General features: G+C 44.3%; 1 protein-coding gene across 6 annotated transcripts in view; it reads left to right on the top strand.

The window, feature by feature from the left end:
- Ehf (ets homologous factor) overlaps positions 1–22,413 on the top strand; it is a 40,125-nt gene that overhangs the window by 16,227 nt on the left and 1,485 nt on the right. For 2 of the 6 annotated variants that reach the window (NM_001429956.1, XM_087650886.1), the window contains 8 exon segments: positions 3,518–3,617; positions 7,759–8,004; positions 10,801–10,863; positions 13,279–13,347; positions 13,450–13,518; positions 19,201–19,260; positions 20,223–20,418; positions 20,506–22,413. The exon segment at positions 20,506–22,413 is cut by the window's right edge and continues 1,485 nt beyond it. In NM_001429956.1, the coding sequence (NP_001416885.1) occupies positions 3,521–3,617; positions 7,759–8,004; positions 10,801–10,863; positions 13,279–13,347; positions 13,450–13,518; positions 19,201–19,260; positions 20,223–20,418; positions 20,506–20,605 (900 nt within the window). In that variant the 5' untranslated portion in view covers positions 3,518–3,520 and the 3' untranslated portion in view covers positions 20,606–22,413. 6 annotated transcript variants of the gene reach the window in all.

Below are 22,413 nucleotides of genomic sequence, written 5' to 3'. Positions count from 1 at the left end.
TTGGACGACAAATGTCTACATTTTATACTTGAAAACTTGGGTCCGGAAGGGTGTAGATGTGGCCAAAGACACTTGGTTAATCCAGTCCACTCAAAGTGCCTCCTATGTCTCCCGTGGCTCCCGTGGCTCCCAGTGGCTGCTGTCAGGGTCTAGGACTGTCTCTACTTACAAGCCTGGGGGAGCTCCGATGAACTCTGACTCACTAAGGGTTAAGCCACATAAAGTTTTTTATGAGTTGTAACTATTTAAGGAGCCCTGTAAAAAGGGCCCCTCACTATGCTGCCTGCTTTCCCCTGGAAAGGGAATGCTGGAGAGGAGGAGGGCTTGGGAGGGGGTGCAGAGAGGTTGTGTGTGAGCAATTGAGACCCTGTAGTCCCAAAGGCTTCTCTGTGAGTCGGGAATACCTATGGAAGTTTCCAGGCGAGTGTGTGGAGAAATGACATGTGCCCCAGGGAAAGGATCCTGACTAGAAGCTAAGAAGTGGCCCGAGACTCTTACCAAATTCTTTTTTTAAAAAAAAAATGTTTTTATGCTGCTTATTAAACTTTAGATTTGTTTTTCATGTGTTTATGTGTGAGACTGTTCTGCCTACATGTATGTATATGCACCTTTTGTGTGTGCCTGGTGCCTGAGGAGGGGAGAAAAGGACACCAGATCCCCTGGAACTGGAGTTAGGGGTGTTGTGATCCACCATGTGGGTGCTGGTAACTAAATCCGGCTCTTCTACAAGAGCAACCGTGTTCTCACCTGCCGAGCCACCTCTTCAGCCCCAGTTCTTGTTATGAACGCCTAAGACCTTGATATATTCAGTGTCAGGTGATTCTTCTCCGGCTCTGAGTTTGGTGATATGCCCATTGTACAGCTGGGGCAAGTGAGGCTCAGGAAATTTGGAGCCAGGTGGATTAGAGTTCAGCATCATGTACAGTGAGCAGAGGGACTAGAGTTTCTGTTCCCTCCTCAACTCAAAAGAGTGGGTCCAGCCCCTGTACCACCTCTCTTCTCTTAGGAAGTAGAAGACAAACCCCTGAATTAGTAAGAGGGAGCTGCCTACTGGATCCAGCAGGTCTTGTCCCCACCAGCCACTTTGAATCAGCCCAGCAGGGGAGTCCTAGGTATCGATGGTAGGAGACCTATCTATGCAGGTCCTCTGAGGTTGCAAGGCCACTCTCTCCAGCAGGGCTGGGCTCTGAGCTGCAACCCTTTCAGGGTTAAAATGTAACCTTTCCACTGCTTGTGGGTGAGCAAATGCTGCCAAGGAAGAAACCCAGCCTTGAGCAAACAAAAGCCAGGGCTGGGCTCTGTCCCTCCCCAGCTGCCTTCTGAGTCTCACAGGCTTTCTTCTGCCTTAAAGCCCCTGAAGGGTGAATTAGCATAGGGGGATTGCTCTGAAAGGCAGATGAAAAAATGACTCCCTTACTGTGTGAAAGGAAGGTTTGAACTGATTGGTTTCCCTTCTCTCAAGGTGAGAATGAAAAAGGTATCTGGAAGAGGGCTCTGGAAGAATCAGTTTTACCTCTTTAGATTGAGAAATGTAGGCTCAGGGTTGGTTTGAATCCAGGTTATCCACAGAGGTAGCCATCTTCCTCACAGTGGTTTCTCTTAACTGTGTCTGACTTTGTGCCAAGCGCCACAAGTGTAGAACAGTGTTTGATCTCTAACCAGTGTCCAGGCTGGATGTGATCATCTGCATTTTTCATTGCAAACGGGAGCTGAGGAGGACTTAGAGATGTTGAGTAACCTGTGTGGGCTAACACTCGAACTAGCAAGTGGGAGAGCTTGGAGAAATCCCAGCTCTCCTGGCCTCAAAGCTCTCCTGTAGGTGCCAGGATGGAGACTCCAGCTCTCCTGTGCTCCCTCCCAAGCTTCTCTAACCGAATGTCTTTGTTGTTTCTACTCTGACTCGCTTTCTTCACTTTCCCCTCATGCCCTGTGTTCAGCAAACATCAGTGACTACCAGGGCAGCGATTACAAGTGGTGTCTGGCCTAGTTCAAGCCCCAAGTGCTGCTCTGGCCCCGGGACCTATAGATGGTACTCAGACCCTCATCAGACTGATAATCCTTTGCTGAATAAATGAATGTGTGGGTGGATTACATGCTTTCTCAAGGTTATGTATCTTTTCTCGGTAACTTTCTACCAACTAGAGGAGCGGAAGCATTGTTGGGAGTGTGTGTGTGTGTGTGTGTGTGTGTGTGTGTGTGTGTATGTGTGTGTGCACGTGTGTGTATGTGTGTTCACGTGTGTGTATGTGTGTGCATGTGTGTGTGTATGCACGTGTGTGTGTATGTGTGCACGTGTGTGTGTATGTGTGCATGTGTGTGTATGTGTGTTCACGTGTGTGTATGTGTGTGCACGTGTGTGTGTATGCACGTGTGTGTGTGTGTGTGTGTGTGTGTGTGTGTATGTGTGTATGTATGGGATATTTTGAGGGGAAGGACCATTCTGTTTACATGGATAACACCTTGGGATGTAAAATTTCCTCCAAATAGGACAATAAAACCCAACTACAAGCCACACTGCATCATTTTATAAAACATGAGGGGCCATGTTTCTTGGTCTCTGGGCTAAGATGAAGTTCGAGGAAGGAGAGAGACATGAATAGACTCACTAGGCCTCAGAAAACAGCAAAACACAAACAGAAACTGCTTCCACCCCCATGACTGCACACTCCTGGGCTCTAACTTGCAGTGTGAAGGGTGTCCAGCTTGGGAGTAGGCACATCATAAATGTTATGAATTTTTTCTGAGATGTAAAAATGTACGTTGTTCTAATATAACAAAGTTCTCCAGGAAAACTGTTCTCCTGGGTCCCAAGGCTGAGAAACCAAGGAACGTGTCTTGAGGATAATTTCAAAGCCTGTTGAATCTTCCAGGTCTCTATCAGAAGAGATGCTGGCTATAACTTTTTAGCAGAACACAAAAATCTTAGTTTTCTGTACTAGAAAGATGAGGTGTCTATCACAGAAGTCAAAGGATTACTAATCTTAGCCCAGAGCCTAAAAGCTTAAGGAGCGCTACTCAGATAGGGTGGAGGCCCTCAGACGACCGGTCGACCCCAAGGAGAACACGTCCCTAAGTGTGGTAGCCACTGTTCCGGGGACTCACAACGTTGTCTCACACAGGGGCTAGGTTTGAGATTTCGCCGATCGAAATTCCACTTCAAATAAAACTTCTCTGGTATTTTCACTTTTGTGAAGCACTTGGATGCTGGCCAGATTTGCCCTGCGAGCAGGCATTGTGTTTTCCTCCGGGCTTCATTTCTGATCAGAGATTATTCATTTATGAATGGGTGGCTGTAAAAACTTGCCTCATGCATATGAAAATTGAACCTGGAAAATTTTAATTGCCATGAGTTTTGCTTTTGCTGAAAGGGCTGTGGCAATGGGTGGAAGGGCATGTTCCCTTTTTTTTCCCCTTTCTTTCTTTTTGTCTTTCTTTCCCAAATGAACTCCATGTTCTGTACTCTCCAGTGACATTTGTCTAAGAGGCACTGATTAAATGACTGTTTGATCCCTTACAGATCATGATTCTGGAAGGAAGTGGTGTAATGAATCTCAACCCGGCCAACAACCTCCTTCACCAGCCGCCAGCCTGGACGGACAGCTACTCCGCATGCAACGGTAAGGCCCTTCCTTCTTGGTCTTCCTTGCCTCCAACTTGACGCTGGGAAAATAGAGGTTTTATTCATGGGTGACATGAAGGCTTGGCACAATCTTCCCCCCGCCCCCGCTAATTGAACCCAGTGCCTTGCCTAATCATAGACCCTACCACTGATCTATACTTTCTCATAGGAGGAAGCTTTTAATGCTAAAGGGCTCTGTGGGCCTCCGGGGCTCTATTCCAAAGCCCATTTGAGATAGACCACCATCTTCTCCCAAAACAAAGATCTGGGTCGGCAATGAAGGTGTTAGAGGAGATATCCTAAGGGGTGGGGACTCCTTGTTGAAGCTTTCAGCAGCGTTTCATTGGGATATCAAGATAGAATCAGGAAGGTGAGTGTACACACAAGTACACATATGTGTATTTAACACACACACACACACAGACAGAGACAGAGACAGAGAGACAGAGAGACAGAGAGACAGAGAGACAGATATTTCGAGATTGCTTGTTCACCACCACTTCCCGATTTAAGAGAGATTGGACAAGAAACCAGGTGTTGTTGTTTAGTGCTTTACTGTGTAACATACAGACTCAAAGTAGGAGGGCCTGGTGACAAGACTTGCAGTAATGTCTGCTAATCCAACCTGCGGCTCACAATGAAAGCTGCATCAGGGGCTCTGTGCTTCCCTGTGAAGGCATTCAGCACAGTCAGGCTGCTGGGACTCAGTGCACCCTCACCTGCTGCTAATTCCCCCTGTCCCCACCTCCACCCCCACCCCAACCCTATCCCCACCCCTGCCTCCACCCTAGAGATGCTGCCACTCACATTTACCTTGACACACAGAGTGTCCTGTCAGAGAGAAGAGTTTGAGAAGCAAGAACGAGGATGATGGTAGGGTGACATTCTCTGGGTCCACATGGCGCTCCTCTTTTAACTCGGAGTCCCAGCCAGGCATGGGAGGAAACATGAACAGGTGCCCTTCCTGTTTTAGATTACTTGTCTCCTCAAACTGCTGCCCTTTCTGGACAGCTACATATTCTGTGGCAGACCTGTTGCTGTAGGGAACTAGAAAAAAAAAATCTAAAGAGAGCCGGAAGTCGTGGCATGCCACAGGCTTTGGAGAAAACTGGAGCAGTAGATTTAGCAGGGAGTACAATTCCGATGTCACTTTTATTTCTTTAACTCTGGAGCTTCCAAAGAAGACCCTGGTCCTTATCAAGACTGAAGGGAGGGAGGAGATGGCTAAATGGTAGAGAACAGTTACCCCGACATGGGGGACTCTGATGATGGCCTGAGAAGGGAGGCATCCTCTCCTAGCCAACTTCCCGCAAGTTTCTCTCTCTCCTCTCTCAGGTTTGAACAGTATCAGAAACTGTGTGTAATTAGGTTCACATTGAATGCACAGGAGAGAGGATCCCGGGCCTGCCACAAAGAGCAATGGGATTATTTTAGGAGTAGAGGTCATCCCAACAGCAGCAGTAGCAACAGCAACACTTCTCATCTTTAAACAGTGACACATGTGAGATACAATAATAATAAAAATAGTAGTAAGGACTTGGAAACACCCACTACAAACTTTGTATTTTTGCAGGAGAATTTCTATATACCTCAAGTTTTAGACTACATTTTCCAGGTCCTTACTCCCTTCCATTGCCCTGTTGCTGTCTCCTGTAGGGAAGGCTGTGGGGATGCATTTGCTTGGCTATAAGAGACAAGCCATGAGGCTCATCCTATGAGTGCCAGGTATCAGTGACCATCACCTTGATATCCTGACTGATCTTGACTTCTTGCTCTTGTTGTGTCTGAGGCCTGGAAGCAAAGGCTGGATCTGAAGGGGGAGAAAAGTGAGATTGCCTAAGACCTTCCCTGCTTCCTATACTTCCTTTGGGTGGGATGAAGGGTTAGCCCCCAGGCATTATGGGAAACAGAGTCCTGAATCTTCTTGTCACTCTATAGTCCAGCAGCAGCAGCAGCAGCAGCATGGCAAAGCTTGCTAAGAAAGCAGAAACTCAGGCGCCAGCCCATACCTACTGGATTGGGATTTGCATTTAAGCAGAGTCCCTGGTGATTGCAGTTGTGCTAAAGTTTTAAGTATTTAGCTAGCATGATTTTGAAGGGACAGTTAGGGATACTTTCCTTGTAAATACATTTTCTCACAGAATGCTGTCCCCTGACCAGGGCTCAGTGGTAGCTTCTGGAAATCGGAGTAGTTGTGAACATTCATGAGACGGGATTTGGGTCAATTCCTTACAGTTCTCCTAAGCGGGCACAAGGTAGCTATGCACATGGAACATTAAAACTTATCTCGCTCAGCAGCTTACCACTGCAATGCACTTCACCTCGTCATCCAAATTACCTCACAATGCATGTCTCTACTTCTGCATTATTTGCTCTTCAGTTGAGACGGAATCATATTGGTTATGTAGTAAGCTTCCACTATGGCTCCAGTGGAGTGTTTATGGATATAAGATGAGTAAGATAGGAGTCCATGGCCTTGAACATACAGTTTGCAAAGAAGAACAAGCCAGGGCTAAGAGATCTATAAAGATAAGCAAGACGGGACAGGTGCTGTGGAGAGAAATCACAAGCTCAATTCCCGGAGGTCCAGTTCTCAAAGTCAGGTAGGGAAATGGGGGTGGCTCTGAGTTCAAAAGAAAGGGAACCAGGAGCTCAGCAGCGGTAAAGGGAAGGATAGAAAGGGGCCTGAGGACAGACAGCACAGAAACAAAACTCAGAGGACACAGGTGACTTCAAAAGCAGCTAGCAAAGGGCTGCAGTGCACGGCGCGGCAGTTCTGTATGTTACTTCAGCTCCTGAAGGAACTGAGTGGCAGCCAGGTGTTGGAGCAGCTGCAGTCATCAGCCAGGGGCGAGGAGCCATCACATGGTCAGCAAATGGACTGTGTCACTTCAGGGAAGGGCAAAGCCATCAGAGAAAAGGAAGCTTAACTTAAGGCCCCATTTTTGGTTGTATTTGATGGATCTCAGCTTTTGTCTCTGTACCTTTGTCTCTGTCTCTGTCTTTCTGTGTGTGTGTAAGAGGATATAGAGAGTGGGAGAGAGAATTCTCCTCAGCCCTCTGCATCCCAGGTTTCTACACCTACACACTCATCTAAATCCTATAAAAAATGCATCTGGGGGCTGCAGAGATCACCCATGGCTAAGGTGATTGTTGGGCAAGTATAAAAATCTGAATTGAGAATTGCCAGGACCCAGGCAGATGTGGTAGATCACATCTGTAATTCCAGCACTGGAAGGCAGGTAGATGGATCACTGTATCTCTGTGGCCAGCCAGTCTAACCAAATCAGTGAGCTCCTGGTTCAGTGAGGAAACCTTATCTCAAAAAATAAGATGGAGGGGCTGGGGATTTAGCTCAGTGGTAGAGCGCTTGCCTAGCAAGCGCAAGGCCCTGGGTTCGGTCCCCAGCTCCGAAAAAAAGAAAAGAAAAAAAAAATAAGATGGAGAGCTATACTAAATGCCAGATAGTGACTTCTGGTCTCCACACACCCACTCAATACGCATGTGCATGCACTTGCATATATACAAATACATGTACACACACACACACACACACACACACACTGCATCTGAGCTGAGAAAATACAAAATCTTTTCTTGTCATTATTTTCCAAACAGTGTTAACTATTTACAGAGCATTTACTTTGTTGTGGGGATTGTAGCTACTCTAGAGATTTTAAAATACAGTGGGAAATGTGTAGGTTATATGCAAATATGGCATTATATAAGGGATATTTTTGATATTCATGAGGTGTTCTGGCAAAGTTAATGTATTGCATGGGTACAGTCAGCTAGACAGTAGATGAACTATAACCAACTCTTTCACATTGGTTCTTCTTTGAGGGTAGGGTGGAGAGTGAGTTCAGAGTACTTAAGGTGTTGTGTGTTATCTAGTATTCAGAGATGGACATCACACTAGGAAGAATATGAAAACGTCCTGCCACAACTGGGTAAAACCCTCACATGTTAGGAGCCTGCTATCCAGAGTACAATCTGTATTCAGCTCCCATAGGGATGCTCACAAGGTGTGGGGGCTATGATTATGGTCCCCATCACATTAACTCACAGCCATTCCTTTGTGTCTGAGACCACTCAGGAACAAGCAGAAGCCACTTACTGGATCTTCCCCTATTTTGCAGTTTCCAGTGGTTTTTTTGGAGGCCAGTGGCATGAAATCCACCCTCAGTACTGGACCAAATACCAGGTGTGGGAATGGCTGCAGCACCTCCTGGATACCAACCAGCTGGATGCCAGCTGCATCCCTTTTCAGGAGTTCGACATCAGCGGAGAACACCTGTGTAGCATGAGTCTGCAGGAGTTCACGAGGGCAGCAGGCTCAGCTGGGCAGCTGCTATACAGCAACCTACAGCATCTTAAGTGGAACGGTGAGTAGTACCCAAGAAGAGCAGGGGCTCCACAGCTGGCTGGGTGCCTTCTCAGGAAATTACATTTCCCAGGAAAGGGAAGTAGTAGAGAGAAGAGAGGAGAGGTGCAAAGTCTGGGGTATGCTATGTGTCTAATTCCTTAGAACCATTTATGAAACACTTCTTGTGGCTGCCTTCATTTCCAGAGAGACAGAAGTAGCTGAGTTATCCACAGGATACCTGTCACAGCAAGACAAGATTTTCCTTTACATTATATATATGTGTGTGTGTGTGTGTGTGTGTGTGTGTGTGTGTGTACACGTGTGTGTATTTATTATATTATAATTGTACACTATACATTATGCATTATGAGTTGTGCATTATTCATTATATACATTATATATTTATATATTTAATTATATATAATTTTATTTGAGGCATTCAAGTATTTTACCTGTGTGTTTGTATCTGTTCTATATGTGTCCCTGGTGTTCATGAACAGATCAGAAGAGGGTGTTGATCTCCTAGAACTGGAATTATGAATGGTTGTGAGCCACAATGTGAATACAGGATACTGAATCTGGATTCTCTACAAGAGCATCAAAGTCCTTTAGCTTCTGAGCCATCTCTCTACTCCCCTTTTATATTTTCTAACAGAGTCTAATATCTTCATTTTTTTAGCCATTCATTGTTAAATATCATTAATAATACAAACAAAATAATTTTTAAAAATAAAAAGATAAAGTTATAAAATTAAAATTAAAAAGTTATAAAATTTTAATTAGAAAAGTTTTTGTCCTGTTAACTTGAGACCCGGTTGGACTTTGTGGTTATAAGCTGGCCTTAAATCTCTCTGCCACTCAGACTGTCCCTGAACTCAAAATCTTTCCAATCTCTTTAATTATCCTTCCAAGTTCTAGGATTACAGGAATGAACTAGCATACCCAACCCAGACCCTGGCTTTTAAAATGGGAGTACAGTGTATTTAAGAAGGCAAGTAGATCTGTGTCTCTGGAAGGGAGAAGGCTAGCCCCACCTCTCCCCCTTTCCTTTAAAGGCATAGAACAGGGGCTAGAGAGGTGGCTCAGCAGTTAAGAGAATGCACTGCTTTTGCAGAGTTGATTCCCCATACCCACAGTAGTGGTTATAAGCTCCTGTAACTTCAGTTTTAGGGGACCCAATACATATGACAAACCACACTGCATCTGTGCTCATGTGCACATACCTACACACAGAGGCACACACAAGGTCATATACAATACAAAATAATAAAAACTAGATATTTAAAAAATAGATCCATAATAAAAATATTTCTGAAAGCAGAATGAATGGGTTGGATACACACAGGTTGTTTCTGTAGTGATTTCTGGACTAGTTCCTAAAACCTCAAGGTTCTCTCTTCACTTCTCACCCTCACACAGAGACCACCTTGCAAATTGTCCATGGTGCAGTGTACACACACACACACACACACACACACACACACACACACACACACACAGAGAGAGAGAGAGAGAGAGAGAGAGAGAGAGAGAGAGAGAGAGATTGAGACTGACCCATTGGAAAGTACGTTTATGTCTCAGCAAAGCTTGTGTTGGACAAGTAACTAGGGCTCAGTAAATGTGAGCTCTAGAGCCCTATGGACAGCCTGACATCAGCAGGGAGTGTGACAATGACACTGGCAGCCATCATGCTATTTTGGATGACCTCATATGGTACCCTGGCATTCTCTTTTCACTCATCTCATGGTGGTGATTACTCATCTTTGTTTTTTCTAGAATCAAACAAAACAAGGCTCTATTATTTAAATAACCCCCAGGGATCTTTGCAACAAGCAGACATACACTTGAAGAATTAGAAGTACCACTCTAATTATGTACCCTCCTGAGAAGATTTATTCTCACTGAAACCTAAGGCAGGGAGGCCTGGGAGGTCTGGTGGTCATCTTTGAGCTTCTATCACTTGTTTGGTCTTGCTATTCTTACCTGTGAGTGCAAAATGGTAGGAATTTTCAGTCTGGGCTTCTCGTTTGAATTTCTATACATGTTCTATTAGTTTACATTTGTTATGAATATATTTACACTAAAAATCGATTCTTATGGAAAAATGCTGTACCCATTTTAAAGATGGGAGAACTGAAGGTCAGAAATATGAATTATCAGTAATCCCTGTGGGGAAGAAAATCACTACAAACCCATTTACATGTCTGCCTTTATACATCAGAGTCAAAAGGAGTTGCAAACAAAGATGAGGTTATGTGACAGGAACCAGGTGTGTGAGTGCTGAAGGCACAGGTAAAGGGACACCCATGGCATTTTTTCCAGATGCATCTCATAGACGAATCTAATAAAGGTAGGGATGACTGAGTCTAAGATCAAAGACTTAAGTGCTAGAGAAGTTAAAATGCCTTTCTGTGCATCCTCACTTCGATTTCATATGATGTCTTAACGTGAGAAAGTACCATAGAGCTCATGTAAGGGACTCTACCTGCTTTAATCCCCTGAATTTATAGAGGAGATGGAGACTAGACTAGCAGATACCTTACAACTCCTAGTATTGGAGAAGACAGCTTTCTGGTTTATAACAATTTTCAGTTCTACCACCAAAAGATCCCATGTGTGTAGGTGCCCCTGGGCTACTGGGTTTCTGGGGTGAGAGACAGTCCCAGGCTTTGGTGTACTGAGGTTCACCTGGGAGACTTCCACAGGCAAACAAGGAAGGCAGCAAGATGGCAGAAGCTCTTCAAAGGAGCCAGCTCTGTCCTTACTGAAGTGTCAGGTTTTAACTCCGCCTGACTTTCCCATCTGTCCTTCACAGGCCAATGCAGCAGTGACCTTTTCCAGTCTGCACACAATGTCATTGTCAAGACTGAACAAACTGGTGAGTACTGAGAGACTGAATGGAGCCAGCTCAGCCAGGCAGAGCCCTGGGAGAGTCAGGGGAGGGAGAACAGGAGACTGTGGCAGAAGAGGAATCCATGGAGGTCACTTCCTTGCCTCCAATGGGCCACTCTGCTGTAAGCCTTTTCCTTGCCCTTGGGACCAGTGGCCACCAATTTTGTCTCGTGTGTGTGGTGAGCTGCTCTGCTGCCAGCAGTATCTCATGTGTGTCTGCCAGTCATAGCACCATACAGATCCCAGATCAGTAGCCCGGTAAACATAGACTCTACGGTAGGCTTCCTTCCTAGAAAGAGTGAGGCTGGGGTCAGGAAAGCAAGGGAAGAGAAGACAAGTCTTTGTTCTTCTACCTCCATGAGAGTGAACTTCACAAGGAGAGAGCTGCTGTCCTGATGTTGTAGACAGCATAGTGCCTGGGCCCTAGTGAGCTTTCACAGGGACGTTTAAAGGTGACGTTTAGAGGCCAATCCCCATCTCGAGGGTATTTCTATTTGAAAGATCCTGCCCTGGGCTCTAACATTTCATAGTACCTACATACAGTTTAGGTTCCTTTCCTCTGTATCCCAAACTTCACACACACACACACACACACACACACACACACAAAACACAAAAACCAAAACCAAAATAACAACAACAACAGCAACAGAACAAAATAAAACAAAATGAAACAAACAAACAAACAAAACAACACTGCTCCTGGGTCACTCCCTATGACTACATCAGATAGATTATGTGTTGTGTGGGCTGACAAACTTTGCCTCAGGTCTCCCTGAGGGTTGCGTGCCAGTTGCCAAGGACAGAATTTGACCTAGGGGTGAATTTTGAGTCACTTGGCACCAAAATTAGCCCATGCAGTTATTTAACCTTTTATAAGGGCCTGGTCTACTGTCATTAAAGAAAAAAAACTAGCTGCTAAACATGTCAATTAGGCCTTCCGAGGTCGTCCTTCAACTTGGATGCTCTGTGTTTTGTAGGTCTGCCCAAGTTCTGGAGACAGATTATGATTTGGCTTAGAGAATGGCCTTGGCCTTACACATAGCCCCACTGCAAGGGCCAGAGTGATATTGGAGAGGTTCCAAAGAAGCTGATAATCCTCCTTGACCATCCGGACATTCTTGTGGGGCTGGTTTGGAAAAGTTGAGAGCTCCAGGGTGGAGAAGGTCCACCCTGGGAAATGGGGAGAATAGACTCAGAGAGGCCACCCCCCCAAACCTCTTTGGAGGTTGTTTTTAGAGACAACAATAGATGTACAAGGTGACCCAACAAGGACAGAGGGTGTAACCCCAAAACATTGGGCTTGGAGTGTCCAAACACATATCTGTGAGTTCAAATACCAGCTAAATCCCCATGTCATAAACAGGAGGACTTAGCCAGTGAGTCAGGTTTTATACCATTTATGCTTTTAAAAACAAGACAGAGCTCAGCCAGTAGCTTGCTACCTCGTCCTCACATGTGGGACCTGGGTATCAGGAAAACCAAAGCAGCCCAGAGTGGGGGCCAAGAACTTGATGCCAGGAAGAAGGTGGGACATCAAGCTCTTGGCCAGCCTAAAAAGAGAATGCTTATATTGGAAGCTGGCCTGGATCTGATGACCGTGTGGGAGTTGGGCTTACTTGGGGTAGGTGGAAGGGAGTTTCCTTCTGATCAGAAAGCTGAAGAGTGTGTCTCACTTGGACTAATTGTTGAGACATGGCGTACAGGAAAAGGAGCAGGGAGTGAGGGGACGATTTTAGTTTCTCCCAGAGATGAAGCAAAGGCCCACCCATAAAAGCTATTTGTGTGATTTGGTAAAATTTCTTTTCTCCTGAATTTTGAGAATTCTATATCATCCCTTAAGCTACTCAGAGAGAGCCTAGATGGCAGTGGCTGTCACTCAACTTAAGGGGAACTACTCTTCTGAGTTTCACCAGTGAAGGAATTGTGAAAGACTGGCTACATTTTTTTTCCTTTTGTGAAAGAAACACATCAATTCCCTAAGAAAGAAGAATGCTCATTAATTCATTATTACACATTTATTCATCTCCAACAAAGTTTTCCCCTCCAGACTAAAATTATCCTGGCGATTATGTGGTAGGATATCAAGCAAGGACAGCCAGGCTGGAGCAATTTCTAGAAAAAAGAGAATTGGTTTAGGATAGGATTCTACAGCCTGAAATGTAATGAGTGCCGATCACATGGTTAGGACCATAACAAAGCTATTTTCATGATGCTGAGAGAAAAAAGGGAGGATTGACATTGTTACATAGTAGCAGATAATTGAAGTCCAGTCTTTCTTACTCCTCTTCTTGGCTGCCATCCTTTCCCCATACCTTTTAGATGAGCAGCCACCTAGGATGAGACTTCTTCCACCCAGGGATAACAATCGTTGACATTTGCCATTCTCTATCCCTTGTAGATCCTTCCATCATGAACACATGGAAAGAAGAAAACTATCTCTACGATCCCAGCTATGGTAGCACAGTAGGTAACTACCTCCCTGACTCTGAAGGGCCTTTTACACTTTGCCTCAGTGCAGTGTCATCAGGAGGGTCTCTCAACGTCCCTTCTTCCCTTTTGTTTTCTGCAGATCTGTTGGACAGTAAAACCTTCTGCCGGGCTCAGATCTCCATGACAACCTCCAGTCACCTTCCAGTTGGTAAGTTGTCCAGACATGGGCTGGGCTTGCCTTCCACCTGTGCTTACTAATTATCAATAAAACTTACCACCGCTCCACATTTCTACCTCACTGGAGTCTTTCTCATTAAAAAGCTAGGGAAGGAACTGAGTTGTCATCTGCATGAGCAGCTGTTCTTCCCAGCTAGCCACATACCAACAACTATCAGCTCACATTCCTCAGAAGTGTACTCCTGTATCACTCTGCTTCACTAATCTCTTGAGACAACGCTCCTTGGGGTTCTTGGATTTTGAAAATAAATTTGCTTTGGAGATAAACCTGGTAAATTTATTTGTACTTAAATTTGGGAGAAGGCTAGATTTAATTTTCAATTGCATCCCAAACATACATTTTTCAAAGCACTTTTTTTTTTCCGGAGCTGGGGACCGAACCCAGGGCCTTGCGCTTGCTAGGCAAGCGCTCTACCACTGAGCCAAATCCCCAACCCCCCAAACATACATTTTTGAACTATGTTTGGCTTTAGAGAACTCAAAACACCTACAGACCTATGGGCATAGTCTACAGATATAGTGATTTGGAAGTGTGGACAGCAGCCCTGCACTCGCAGCCTCCTTCCCCTCCCCACAACCCCAACACACACACACGGAAACCTAATCTTGATGGCTCCTCAGTTCTCTGTCATTAGAGCTGTGTCAACTATATTTGTATTGGGTGTATTGGTTATGACTGGATATGACTAGGGGTTATCCATGATGCTGCATTTGTTAAAGGTTACAACCAGGTTGGCACATTGGGGATGGAGTTTGTGAGAGGGCTTTCAGACAATGGTACATTTATAGGTGTGCTATAAGAATTAGCTGAACAAAGTTTTTGTTTGTTCCTTGCTCTGGTTGTTTCTAGACCTTTTTGGGTCCGTGAAGCTAAGACATCATTTGTAAGGAAAGTGATCTTCAAGAATTGACCCTGGGGGTGGTGTCAGGCTCCTTGCGGTTCCTCTAGTTTAAAAATAAATTTGCTTTGGAGATAATTGGAAATTAGCAGTGTCTATATGAAAGAAAGCATGGACTTAATGACTCTCCACCATCGTTTGATTTAGTTGAGTGTGGGGTCGTTTGAACTGAACTAACCAGAGCTTTTAGTTTAAAGTTTTGTGCAGGTCAGACTCCTTGAATGCGAGAACTGGGAGCATGTCTGGAATTGTGGTTGAGATTTGAAGCAGCCCCCCTCCCAACCCACAAATAGCCCCTAGTGTGTATCCCTTGAAGTATTTTGTATATATTAGGAAGGAAGGCCATATCTGCCACTGTGGAAGAGCCATCCTTCTGGATAATATTCTGTGGCAATGGTTGCCACCTACCTAGAGAAGATTAGCAGCTTCAGGGTTGAGGAAAGCACCCAAGTCACCCTCTCGTTTCCACTCTAACTTCCGGTAGTTGTCATCTTCCTTGTCTTTCCTGTTGGGTCTTTAACACGTGGCAAAAGATGTCAACTAATGATAAAGTTGAACCAACTGCTTCGAGAGCCTCCAGGGTTTTAAAGTTCCCCAGGCTCCTAGGAAGTCACAGCCTTGTCACCTCACATCCAGGTCTTCCTTCCCCTTTCTGTGTCATACATCTTCTAGAATCTCAGACTAGCAGGGGCTCAAGGTAGCAGCTTATGCCTGCATGCTGTAACAGCAGGGAGCTGCCATCTTCTGGATTCATCTCTTATGGTTTTAGATGGTCCTTACAATGAACTTCATGATCTGCTTCTCCACTTCCTGACCACCTCTGTCATCATTTTCACCTGCCTTAGGAACAGGCTAGAAAATGAGACAGATAATCCAAGCCCTCTATCAGAGTTAGTTTCCTTAAAAAAAAAAAATCAACTCTGTAGTTGGTGGATTCTTGGAGTTTTAGGTCTGACTGGATATTAATTGCAACCACACACAAGTCAGTTCCTTCCAGAATAATTTAATCTCTACTAGATGGGGCCAGAATGCCCCGAAAGGCCTTTATCATCTGTACTAGTCTTGCCATTTCACATTCCTATAAAATAGGGTGCAGTTAAACATCTTTCTATGTTTTCATGCAAGTTTAAGCTGAGCCGAGGCGAGGCTCTGTGTCAACTGATGGTCTCCTTGATAGTACAGGTGGGGAAGCTAGCTTTGTTTTGATTTTTTTTTATCTGCCCATTCCATAAAATGGCTGCCACCAGTATTCTGATCTGCTCAGTAGTCCCAAAGCCAGTCATGCCAACTCAGGCTTGATGTGTTCATCTACTGACTTGTTGAGCCTCCAGCTAGGGTGGCACAGTCTATTAGAACACCAAAATTTGTATATCCCGTAAAGAAATGGCTCACGGCTGACTCATATGCAAATCCATCTAATCTCTGCTCTCTTGCGAAGTAGCTAGGCTGAAGGCAAAGGCTTCCACTTACACTGCAAACTTGGGGCGTGTAACAGCTTCCACCTGGACCCAAGAACACCTTGACCCCAAGTGTCTGGGAGGGAAACAAGAGAGAGCTAGGCTGGACAACCTCTGTAGAGCCAAGCATTTCATAAAAATGAATCACTTGACCACATGGCTACTTCAGAGGGGTGGGAGCGAGGCAGTTGTATTAAATGAGCTCACAGATCAAAAAAAAGGCTTTAGAGCTCAGGCTGGTAGGGTTTTTGTGATTTCCTCTGCCTATTGGCAAGAGTATCTAAAAGAAACATTCATCTTTTTGCCCAGGATTACTTATTTTCCCATGTGATGATAGGAATACGTGTGTGTGTGTGTGTGTGTGTGTGTGTGTGTGTGTGTGTAGAATTTCCCTAGTCTTTTAATCTAAAGTCTGTGAACCCCCTGAATGAGCCAGGAATCCCTGAAATGACTAACCAAATTCCATTAGTGTAACATACTTGCATTTTCTGGGGGAGAACATTTATTAAAGATTCCATAACCCCAAAGTGATGGATTCTCTGTCAGGTTGGAACCCCCATGCGTTGACTAAGGCCAGTAGGCCAGAAAAATGTGTGTTTTTCTGAAGTCATCCCTGGCTCAGAAATCATGGCCGTGTTCCCTCCTGGATCTCATTGGAGAAGGAGCTTTGCTTGTGGCCTGCTGGTTAAATGCCATTCTTTGTCTCCAGAACAACGTGGCCCTGTCAGGGTGATGTATCACTGGGAAACCGGGATGGGTGCCAGACCTGTTTTAATGTCATCATGTCCTGGTGGGGTGTTGCAACCTTGCCCTGTGAACTGCAGGGGGCCAAGAGGTGTCCTTTCCAGTTCCGTGTATTGGTCCTTCTGAATTTCAGAGAAAGCCACGCAGGGCCAGGCCCTACTGGCATCCATGCCAGGAGAGAGATTCTTACTCGGAATGGGGAGTTTCTCTTTTGTTTAATTTCTCTTCCCATCCCCCTCATAGCTTTGGGAATGGGGAAGTATGAGGTGCTCGGGGGATCTGATAGATGGAGGGGCCCCCATCAGCACCACACACCAGGAAGTACAGCACCAGGACGTAGGAATGATTGCTTTGTTTTCTACTGATGAAGACACTGTGGAAGTGAATGGACTCTTCAGAAGGCATTCAAGAAGTGTGTTCTGTGACCAAATTGCCTCTCTTTAGGAAAGAATTATAAGCAAAGCTTCTGGGATCTGACCATGGATATTTTCGGCCTTACTCTACTTCCAGGATGTTTCTCAAATCCCCTATAGATGCAAACTGTGAATTATAGTAGTGCTAACCTCATACTGTCTTTGTATAGATTATATAATAATATCTATCTCGTATCATTATTGTATGAATGACGTGGGATAAACTATGTAAAATGTTCAGTATGGTTCCTGGCACATGGCAAGAACTCAATAATTAGGAGTGATTTTCTTAGCTATTTTATTTTATCTTATCATATCCTTTTAGCTTTTGTGGTGCTAGGAATCAAGCCCTGTACAAGTGCTCAAATGCTGAGCCGTATCTCCAGCCCTCTTAATTACTTTAACTGGAAATAGATGGTTTGTGGTTCATAAACTCTTTTGAATAGTAACTTCCTCTATCAGATGCAAACCTGGCCCCCTCCCTGTGTGTACATTGTTGATGTGTCTAGAATGCTGTTGAAGACCTTGCCAGAGAACCCCTAGACTAGGAAACTGTGCTATAATATCACGAAGAGACACATTTTTCCTTAATTTCTGACTTGTGTTTAGGGATTATTTTATATTAAAATTGGCTAGCTGTTGATTATGGGGCTTAGGGTGAGATCAACAATGGTTTTCACAATACCTGAGGTGCCCTTGGACCTATACAAACACAGACACAGAGAAATAATACACACGGATACACACACACACACACACACACACACACACACACACACACTATACCATGTGTGTTCTTGGTGTTCCTAGCAGTCAGAAGGGAGTACTGGTCTCCTAGAACTAGAGTTACAGGTAGTTATGAACCATCATGGGGTGCTGAGAACCAAATTCAAGTCCTCTGAAGGAGCAACAAGTGCTTTTAACTGCTGAGTCATCTCTCCAGCTCTGCCTCCTTTAATTGATCCATAAGAACATATTTATGGGCCATGAGATGACAGCTCACTGATATCGCTACCTCTTAAATGTTCATCATCTGACTACTGGGAACCTTGGGACTTCTTGGTTCTGGTTCTTTGTAAGCTATGTAATAAATCACCATGCATTATATTTTCATCCTACTGGCTAGTAGAACAATAGACCTTGTTCTTCCAGAGTAACTACATTTTGTGAAGCCTCATCAGTCTCCTGCTATCCCTCTCATCTCCTCTTGATCTCTAGCCTTCGTTGTTCAACTTTGGTTTCACTGGGATTAAACATTTCAACCTGTCATCTATCTATCTATCTATCTATCTATCTATCTATCTATCTACACCTGAGAACATGTTTTTCTGGATTTTTTTTCAGACAAATTTTTATATCAGAGTGCTGTCTCTGTCTCTTCCTCCATGGAGACAGTGAAAGAATTACCATAAAGAGTCATTTGTTAAACTAATCCGTGTTTCCATAGTCTACCATGGCCTTCTGTGCTGAGCTCAGGCCCTTCAATGGCCCCTTTGTCAAGGTGATTAAAATGTAACTTTGCATGCCAAAAAATGGCAGTCCTCTGGCTTAAAAGTTATCCTTCTTTGTTATAAGTGTTTACATTTTTGTATTATATTATAAAAACATCCTTTAGATGACCTAAATCTTTCCATGGCTTACTGTTTCTCTCAGAATAAAGCAAAAGAGAGTTCTTTCAAAAATTCCTATAAGGCATTAGTGGTCAGACTTCAGTTCCCATCTTTCTGCCCCTTGTTCATATCCACACTGGCTTCTTTCTGTCCTGTGCAAAGACTTAGTGCTCAGTGACCCCAGGCACTCTGTACCTACTTTCCTCATTTATACAAAGCTTGTCCCAGGTTCTCTGCCTGGCCAACTCCCCCACATTCCTCAAGTCCCTTTATCACAGAATTCTCTCTGTCTGATGATGATGATGATGGTGACGAACAATAATAATATAATGATATATACATTTTGATCCCCATTTTTTATTCTGCATTATTTTTCTCCATAGCATTTATTCTCTGTTTCGGTTCTGCCACACAGCCCAACGGTGCTGGCACACAGTGGGTATTCAGTGAATGTTGGCTAGGTGTGTGGACGAGAATGATACTTGTAGGAGATATGTAAACTGAGGTGTTCTTACTTCTCCCCTTAGCAGAGTCACCTGATATGAAAAAGGAACAAGACCACCCTGTAAAGTCCCACACCAAAAAGCACAGTAAGTCCCCTGGCCATCCTTTTACCTCTAAATGGGACTTGTTTTCTAGCAAAGTGACTTTCTGTATGGCTGTTTCTGAAAGTGGAGCTTCTGGGAGATTTCTCTAAAATTAGGATACTAAGTGGATAAGAACTTATGGGCAGGAGGCTAAAGGTTTCCCTTTGTCCAGGAAAGAAACAGGGTGACAGAGGAACAAGATTTAAAGGAGTGGCTGAGGTACAACCCTCTTTCTTGTCCTAAGACTTGGCTCTTTGAATATTCAACTCTGCTCTGTGGGAGTTGGATTTTCCCTGGGGATAAAACCTTATAAACATATATGGACTATCAGAGACTAGGATAGAGGGGCACAGAGAAGTGTCAGGACATCTTTATTCTCTGTTCTCCAGCTTATGCCATAAAAGTGAACTCATATAGTCCCGCAAGTGGCACAGGGGAGGGGTGGTGACATAAATCTCCTGAAAGTAAATCAAATTCCAGGAGCTGCCTAGTTTTCAGGTTGGTTCTCCTGACCCCTGTGTGATAACCTTCTCTCACAATGTTTTCGGAGTTAAGACTCGAGTGCTCTAGTGATGTTATTTGGTTGATGTACAGCCGTGAGGTTGGAGTAACGTAACCAAATGAGGTGCTAGGTAAATGACTGAAGGCTGCTGTCTGAAATGAAGCCCAGGCTATTTGGGAACAATAATTAGAAGCAACCAAGCCTAAATTACATGGTTAACAGCGATTCTTTAGTCTTGGCTTTGCTAATAGTCAATTGTGTGACATTGGTTAAATCACTGAGATTTGCCACTCCACAACTGTATTAGTTGCTCATTCTAAAAGGACTATTTGGTGGTTCTGTATTTCAAGGCAGAGGCTGTCACCCCACATTCTCTCTCTCTCTCTCTCTCTCTCTCTCTCTCTCTCTCTCCAGTTCACTGATTTGCGCCATTGCTAAGCCATTGTCACTTGCTTTCTATCAGATCCAAGAGGCACTCACTTATGGGAGTTCATCCGAGACATTCTCCTGAGCCCAGACAAGAACCCAGGGCTGATCAAATGGGAAGACCGTTCAGAAGGCATCTTCAGGTTCCTGAAGTCAGAAGCTGTGGCTCAGCTGTGGGGGAAAAAGAAGAATAATAGTAGTATGACGTATGAGAAGCTCAGCCGGGCCATGAGGTGAGCAGCTTCATGTTCTTCTAATGCCTAGGCCAAGAGTTGCCCTGCTCAGGCTGAATGGCCACCTTACCCATTTCCTTCTTACAGATATTACTACAAACGAGAAATCCTAGAACGTGTGGACGGACGACGGCTGGTCTATAAGTTTGGGAAGAACGCTCGTGGATGGAGAGAAAATGAGAACTGATGCTGCCAACCCTTGGGATACAAACCAAAACACAGCAAAATGGATTATGATCAATGAAGAACTGGACGTAAATATTTCAAAGACTACTTTTCTGTGATATTTATGTACCATGAAGGGACAAAGAAAATATACTTCTGACGGGAAGAAGGAACACTACAGTTGATAAAAAAAATATTTTGTTACTTTGAAGTATGTCCTATGTGGGGAAGAAATGTACACAGTTTTCTGTGAACTATGACACTGTATGTGGTTGTGATTTGCTGTTGCCTCTTTGTGATGTTCTTTTCTACCCTGAGAACAACAGGGCCTATAGCCTTGTGCTTCTTGCTAAGAGGAAGGGACAGGAAATGAAGGCATTAAATGTTTTGAAATGTAAAATGATTTAGGGGGAAAAAAGGCAATGTGTTCTCTGCACATAAGCCTCCATGTGACCTCCTCAAGAGAAATGAGATTGGATAGGTAGGACGAAGTCCAGGGTCTCAGAGGGATGGGAACAACCTAAGAGATGCTGGACAGTTTAACTTGAATTAGGAGATAGTGAGGAGAGAGTGGGAACTTTGACAATCCAGAGTGGCCGATAATCATGGCATGATCCCAGGACTGGGAATGCTTAAATAACTGAGAATGTCGGTGGGAGGAGAGTTTACCCTCATTCATGGACAATGTTCATGTAACCTCTTGACCCTTGAGTGGTTGGTTAAAAAAGTCAGTTCACCACCTGTGGTCACTTCTAGCTATTTAGAGTTCAGCCCAAATATTGAAAAATAAGTGAGACAGGAAGATGGTGGCCTGGAAATGACCGATGAACATGCTCTTATAGCTCTGTAGTTCAAGGTTTCTCCATGGGTACAGTTGACATTTGGGGCTGGGTCATTCTTTGTGCTGAGGGTTGTAGGGGGGCATTGTAAAATGTGTAGTGATATCCATGACCTCCATTAGCATTTTGTAACTATGACAGTCCAAAGTATTTCCAGATACTGTCAAATGTCTCCAGAAGGACAAAAGTACCCTTGAGCAAGAACCACGAATTGAACCAGTTGATATAAAGGTATTCAGTCTCAGAACAGAGAGACCTGCAGCAGCTTCTAATCCCTAGAATAAAACAAAAGCAAGACCTTGAAGTCAATATATTGTTATTTTTTAAAATAGTAGGGACAGTAGGATGAGATAGACTGGGGAGATTCTTTTTAGAGCTCCATGTGAGAGCCAAAGTCAGATAAATGCAGTGATATATGTGAAGTGCAAGACAAGATGTTTACACCGAGAATGCAGTTATTACATAAGGAAATGCCAAGAGACGAATCTATGGATGTCTCTCTATGATGTGCCTCTGTGTGTGTGTGTGTGTGTGTGTGTGTGTGTGTGTGTGTGTGTGTGTGTGTGTGTGTGAAGTTACTAGAGGTCTCTGTCAGTTTTCTCTCTGCTTTTCTTTCCCTGGCTTTGGTCTAGGATGGCCAGATCTTTTTCTGAGTTCAGTTTCTCTTATTCCTGTAACTGGATTTAACTCTACTTCATCATGGAGATATTCTTGTCAGAGAGTGGGTAAATCTGGAGAGGACCGGTGGGAACAGTTCTACAGATAAATAGATTATGCTGTTTGCTGAGAGTGGCAGTTTCTTGGCACCCAGTTCCCATGTAAATAGGCTGGAGTATTAAGTTCTCTGCATATCTATTGTCTTGGCTTGAATTTGCTGTGTTCTCTGTGTGCTATCCATGACTTTGAGAACTCCAGATAATCCAGCTATGCCAATTTGGGGTGTAGCAGTGTGCTTCCCACCACAGTTTGAAAGAAACATGAAAGTCCTACA

Source organism: Rattus norvegicus, chromosome 3 (assembly GCF_021556685.1).
Source record: "Rattus norvegicus strain SHRSP/BbbUtx chromosome 3, alternate assembly SHRSP_T2T, whole genome shotgun sequence".
Classification (NCBI taxonomy): Eukaryota; Metazoa; Chordata; class Mammalia; order Rodentia; family Muridae; genus Rattus; species Rattus norvegicus.
The sequence above is the reverse complement of the archived record's forward strand: the minus strand, read 5'-3'. Positions and strand labels throughout refer to the sequence as shown.